General features: G+C 39.1%; 2 protein-coding genes across 2 annotated transcripts in view; both read right to left on the bottom strand.

The window, feature by feature from the left end:
* Nucleotides 1–172: 172 nt before the first annotated feature.
* On the bottom strand, nt 173–5,933 carry LOC110838980 (26S proteasome non-ATPase regulatory subunit 5). The gene is made up of 8 exons (XM_022082704.2): nt 5,501–5,933; nt 4,898–5,042; nt 4,180–4,425; nt 3,475–3,727; nt 3,122–3,310; nt 2,307–2,416; nt 1,522–1,711; nt 173–458 (listed from the first exon to the last, which is right to left on the bottom strand). The coding sequence occupies exons 1-8, from the start codon at nt 5,686–5,688 to the stop codon at nt 250–252; spliced, it is 1,530 nt and encodes a 509-aa protein (XP_021938396.2). The 5' UTR covers nt 5,689–5,933; the 3' UTR covers nt 173–249.
* Nucleotides 4,908–5,997, bottom strand: part of LOC110838979 (ATP-dependent DNA helicase DDX31) — a 108,157-nt gene continuing 107,067 nt past the window's right edge. Inside the window, exon 12 of the mRNA XM_087353043.1 lies at nt 4,908–5,042. Coding sequence (XP_087209169.1) covers nt 5,042 — 1 coding nt within the window. The 3' untranslated portion in view covers nt 4,908–5,041. The remainder of the gene's footprint in view (nt 5,043–5,997) is intronic.

Below are 5,997 nucleotides of genomic sequence, written 5' to 3'. Positions count from 1 at the left end.
TATGTGAAGCTGATAAGTATGGGGATGAGGAAACGGTGTGTTCAAGCCACCTGCCTTTATTAGATTTAAAGTAAAATAATTTCAAGTTTAGTGTGTGACACTTTCCCAGGCAATAAAAGTGTTTGGCATGGAGAGTATGGTAGGAAGCATGGAAGCAAGAACCATGGCAGGATATGATATGAATCGCATTTTTAATATATTCTATACATTTCTTTACAATGACACATACACACTCAACGTTGAGGCACATCATGAGGCACCCTCTATGGCCACCTCCGTCTGTGCTTGCACATAGAATGGGCCTTCGTGCATAAACTCACGGAACCGCAATAATGTGACATTTCCAAATGAGGTGGCAGCTGTTGGGGACTCTGCTATTATCTTCACTACTTCAAACTTTGCATCCTTACAGAGCTTGTTTGTCTCAATTGCTCGATCCAGCAGGAACTCGATCAAACCTGAAACATGTTGCTTTATAACAATGCACCATTTTCTTATACTCTGTGTATGTCCACTCAGTAAACATTTAATTAACTGACCAATTCTCATGAAACTTAGTATAAAGATCATGCCACAAGAAATTTCTGTTTACTAAAATAAAATTTGTGAATCTGTAATAAATAAAAATTTGTAAATTATACTGGCTACTTTGGACAACCACATTACACATACAAGTCAAAATATAGACTGTGACAGAATTTCCACACTATAACAGATTTTGACAAAAGTCAATGTTGGAATTACTTAATAAAATCCAAATCCAAAATATACCCTCAAACCACCATGGCCTGTTTGGGCTACTATTTTACATGTACTCTAAAGCTGGACTCAAGCACTTTTAGGAAATGTAGTATTCAAAATTCTTAATAAAGTTAAAGTAAAAATACTTTAAAACCTTTGGCAATTTTACTTAAACATCAGTTTTAAAAATATTACATTTAATATTATCTGAATCACATGTTTCAAATGGAATTCAGATATATCAATCAGATAAAATCAGATCGACTATTGCTTGGGCTCTATGTCAACCTTGATTTATTGGGAATAAATCAGTTTACAGAGTCTACACATACAGGCAACTCTCCTAATTCAGTTTTTGGGTCTCTGTCTCTACACATGACACACACACTCTCTCTTTAGATCACATGCACTGTCCTTCAAGCCATCCTAGTCCCCCAAGCTTGGTGCTCTCCACATACAGCCTTCGGCCCTCAGCATGCTGGTTCCTCAGCCACCACAGTCCACGAACCCAGTGCTCTTCACACACACACACACACACACACACACACACGATCCACTCTCAGCCCTAGGCGCCACACCAGAGCGGGGAGGGGAGTTAGGTGGCCCCTCCTCTCCAGTGCTAGCCTTCGGCTCTTATGACGCCACGTCACAATATCCTTCATATAAAATAGCTTTCAAAGGCTAAAATGGGCTTGCTGAGACTGATAGGTCTCTCTACTGCTCAGAAAAACCTCATGGAGATACAAGAAAAATTTATGTGTGATGATAATGAATTACTACCTGGAGTATCATTGATGCTTTCCTGACCCCATGGCTGCTCTGCCAAAACCTGCAGAACTTGCAGGCCTGCCAACCGCAGCTCAGTGAATGGCTGACGGCATACTGACATTACCAGCTCCATGGGGTTGGGTGCCAACTGCTCAAACCAAGACCTTGTAAGGGTCAGTGACTGTGTGTCTTGATCTGAAACCTGTGGAACACACCTCTGACACAAATATTGTACCACCTTCATGGAGAGGACCACAGACATGAGACACATGCTTATAATACCATCTGAGGCACCACCCTGGCAGAAATTTCACTGAATGATTGTTATGCAAACATACAATCAAACAATATTTGAGGAAACACTTGTAGACCCTAGTAAGTCAATATTTTCTGAATTTTTGTACATTCTTCAGAAGATAAGTCATGGTTGTTGGTATCTATAAGCTTTGTAAAGAAGATTGAAGCCACATGAAGTAAATGTGAGCTACAAAAATCTACACTTGCATCTTCCTAGGACATTCTCATAAATTAAATAAGTTTCATTCTGTACATTCAAAGTTGCCCATTCCTAAGCTATGGCAAACAATTATGACACATTGGATAATTGTGACAAAGTATCAGCAGCAGATTGAGATAACCTGTAAGCTTCATGTTGCCAATGTTAGTAGTAGTGCTGCAGAGACAATTCCAGAACACTCAATGGCACAGGTCCAGCCAAGATATATATTTCATGACAGTGAGCAGAAACAGCATCTCAATAGGCAAATCAAGGGTTGGTTACTTGACTGAAGCATTACCTTCAGCTCCAAGAGGTTGGCAACAGTGTTCAGAGCACGTACCCTTAACACTGTGGGCAAATTTGTAATCTTGTGTGCCAACTTCTTCATCGTATGGCTCATAGTGTCACCTGAAAGAGACAGGAGTCTAATTTTATTAAGCTGGTCAAGACCTGTCTTGCAAAAGCCAGCCACCACACCCTTTATTATGAGCCTGTTTAGTACAGTCCACACTCCCATAATCTATATCCAACCAGATTAATATTATCTGTCCTTCAATGGCTAGGTCTCCCACATAATATTAATTTTACAATTACAATATTACAATATTATAAATTAAACTTTTGTATTGGATGTAAGTTTTGGGCACAACTTGTGCGACTTTTAAACCAATAAATAACAAAATCATACTGACTTTTATTGTGCATCTACATATAAGACTATGAAGTCACAGCCCCAGAAACTTAAAATCTACTCACTACAGTTTCACAACCTGCTTGATACAAATATATCTATATAGAATATTGAAAAATTCAACATAAGATGTCAATATTAGAAACAAAAGTATGCATTCATTAATTCTTCAGTCTGCCCTAGGTAATAAATAAATCTGAATATATGCAGACTGAAGTTGAAATGTACTCACCATCAGTCCCCATTAACTTGCCAGTATTAAGTGTATTTCTGGAGCTCTGTTCAACCTCTTCAGAAGACATTGCCAAAATTAGGATCAGAATAGTTTGTCAATATTACTGTGCAATTAGAAGTCAGCTCCAAACATGAAACACAAAATGCCAAACAGACAAGAGCCTTACAACTGGAAAAAAGTGACATACCTAGGCTCTCCAACATGTACTTCCCCTCAACGGTGGTACCAATATAACCAACAGTCTCCATCGCAACTCCAAGTAACACAAGATCAGGGTTGTCAAAAGTTTCAAACAAAGCCATAACCACTCTGGGGTACTCCGCAAATACCTCCTTCGGCCATGACTGTGCCATATTACCAAAAAACTTTATCAATCCTGCAACAAAGACAGTAATCCATGTAGACATTACACTAGCTCTTGATTGACTTACAGCACTAACTGACTGAAAATTTTGCAAGAGAACTACTGATAGCAGAGACTGCTTCATATGCAACACAGCATGTAATGAATAAGAGCAACATGCAAATACACAGATGTACCTGGCAGCATGAGAGAGGCAAGTGGATCCTCACTGACAGCTGTCACCTTGTTGGCGAGTGCATTCAAAATGCCATGCTGCTGCAGGTACTGAAAGCCATGCTCGCACAGGGCCAGCTTTGTCAGCAGCGATAGAACATTCATCTGTAGCAGGATGTCTGAGCTGTGCAGCTCAGCTATAAGAGCAGGGAGCAAACCACTGACATGTCCAGCCTGTAGACCAGCATCTGAGTGCACCGCTACATCAGTCACAACCTGAACACAGAAAGCAGCCAACCGTAACTTTGATGTACAAGTCTTCCTTGAGCAGTTAATAGGTCTTCAGCTGTTTGATAAATTTTGTTACAGAACCTCTACATACACTGATGTAATGGCAAAACCCCATCTTTCACCACCTCACACCTACCCAACCTATTTCTTTAGATTCTGTCCTATCCCATCATTTCACAAAATTCAAACCTGAAAAAAATATAAAATCATGACTAAATATGGGAAAAATACTGTACAAGCATGTTACCTTGGAAGGCAAATAAGGAATGAGTGGGGAGAAGGGTCAGAACAAAATGAGGTTTCCGTATAAGTCCGGCTGGAAACACCTGCTCCACTCAGATAATTCAACCACTTGCTCATAATACTTGTACGATACATGAGCAATGGCTAACATAAGCACAAACAGTTTTAACAAACTAATTCACAGCTGACTTTACCTCATACACTCTAAAGCGGATGATGTCTTGCTGCATCATGGCCTCCTTGAGGGCTTGCACCATGGGTGTAGTGTACAGCATGCCGAGTCCTACTAAAGAGGATCCCAGCCGCACCAACAAAGACACGGCACTAGTGGCAACAGACATGTCATCATGATAGATGCAAGCAACTACAGACAGCAGGATCGCCTCCTCCTGTTGACTGAGTAGCTGCATAAGGTCACCATGACTCACAGCACGCTGTATCTGTGGGCAGCACTCTCAATCAGTTTCCAGCACAAAAACTAATATTCTGCATACTGACAACCTATGCTAACTTGCATTCAACAAGATCCAAAGGGATTCTGCTTCTACTTAGAACATAACAACCCCCCCCCCCCCAAAAAAAAGGAAGAAAAAGATTCAGACAAGTCCATGGCAATTGACATACTCCAAATAACTTAAGTTAAATAATATAACTTTCTGTTACTGAAGACTATGAAGTGGCCGGTACATTTTAGTACTATTTCTGGAGCCTTGTCACATCCTTGACACAAGCTAATTCTTCATGTTTACCATTCTACAACAAATTAAAAAGAGTCTTAGTGCACCTTGTTATGCCTATGGTTCAAATTCATCACAATAAAACATAATCTTCACAGAATATAAAAGAGCTGAGGTTTGTAGCTAAATACTGGAAATTATTTCCCATTCTGATGACACATGACACCATACTTGCCTCATTAATGACAAACTGTTTGACACATGGTGCAGGGTGGCCAAGAGCTCTACACATTGCCTCCTCATACTGCCCAAATATAAGACTTGGTTCTAGGGCTGATAACAGCAGAGACAACACTTCACATGTCAGTTCAACCTGTTCTCTGTGAAATTAAAATAATAAATTAATCTAGTATCTCTTGAACAGTCCATGAAATAATGGTCATCATGCAATTGGAGGAACTGAAAACCTGTACAGGAACAGAGTATGGCAAGTGTTTCATTCAGTTCCCATAGCAAATTACACAATAGTCAACATCTCCTCCTACTCGCATACACCGCCATCAACTAGGTCTATACCACATTTCACTTTCGAAGCTATATGGCCCCTCTAAGTGGCATCATATTGTTAAACAAACAGGGAATTTTTCGAAAGTTTGGTTATTTCCTCACTTATAAAGAAAAATCCAAAACATAAAACCTGTAAACATAACCTATTTCCTTTTCAAAAGGGGCAGATTCTGAGATCACAATACTGATACCGCAATGCTTTAAGTACTTATTCAGTACAGTCTATATGCACTCGAATAAAACTACATCCAAGAAAACAATATTATCTTACGTCTCTGATGAATTCAAGCAGTCAAATATATGGTCCAATTGTAAAATGTGTACAACTGAATTCCGTTGAACATTATTTAGTGCACCAAATGCTAACTTCAGTTCCGATAAAAGCCGTATTCTATTCAAATCATCGGATGAAATATTTATCACTGTGGTTCTAAACCATTCAAAATTATCCCCCGTCATCTTTACAAACTAGTACCAGCATACTAGCGTTGCCAACATTACGAACCATACAAAGGCAAAAGAAATCTACCAACAAGAACACTCAGTTTAGACATGTAGTATTAAATATATCAAAATTGTATTTAAACCGTTAACAATAAGTATGTCGCGTAGTATTCAACACCATGGATTACCCTTAAAGTATGTGCTGTACGTATATATGCACACACTCGTAAAGAACTGAGTTGTTATCACTGAAGTCAATGAAAACATAAAACGGAACAATCAATTATAAATAAGAAGCCTGTAAAACGATAAAAATCTTATCAC

This window comes from Zootermopsis nevadensis, unplaced genomic scaffold (assembly GCF_977971745.1).
Source record: "Zootermopsis nevadensis isolate Lab colony 2312 unplaced genomic scaffold, Znev_1.0 Znev_ptg000002l, whole genome shotgun sequence".
Classification (NCBI taxonomy): domain Eukaryota; kingdom Metazoa; phylum Arthropoda; class Insecta; order Blattodea; family Termopsidae; genus Zootermopsis; species Zootermopsis nevadensis.
The sequence above is the reverse complement of the archived record's forward strand: the minus strand, read 5'-3'. Positions and strand labels throughout refer to the sequence as shown.

Coding starts and splice junctions, on each gene's coding strand:
- LOC110838980 (XM_022082704.2), bottom strand. CDS start 5,688: ATGACGGGGGATAATTTTGAATGGTTTAGAACCACAGTGATAAATATT. Junction 4,426..4,897: donor AACAGTTTGTCATTAATGAG/GCAAGTATGGTG, acceptor TGCTGCCCACAG/ATACAGCGTGCTGTGAGTCA. Junction 3,728..4,179: donor TCCGCTTTAGAGTGTATGAG/GTAAAGTCAGCT, acceptor TTCTGTGTTCAG/GTTGTGACTGATGTAGCGGT.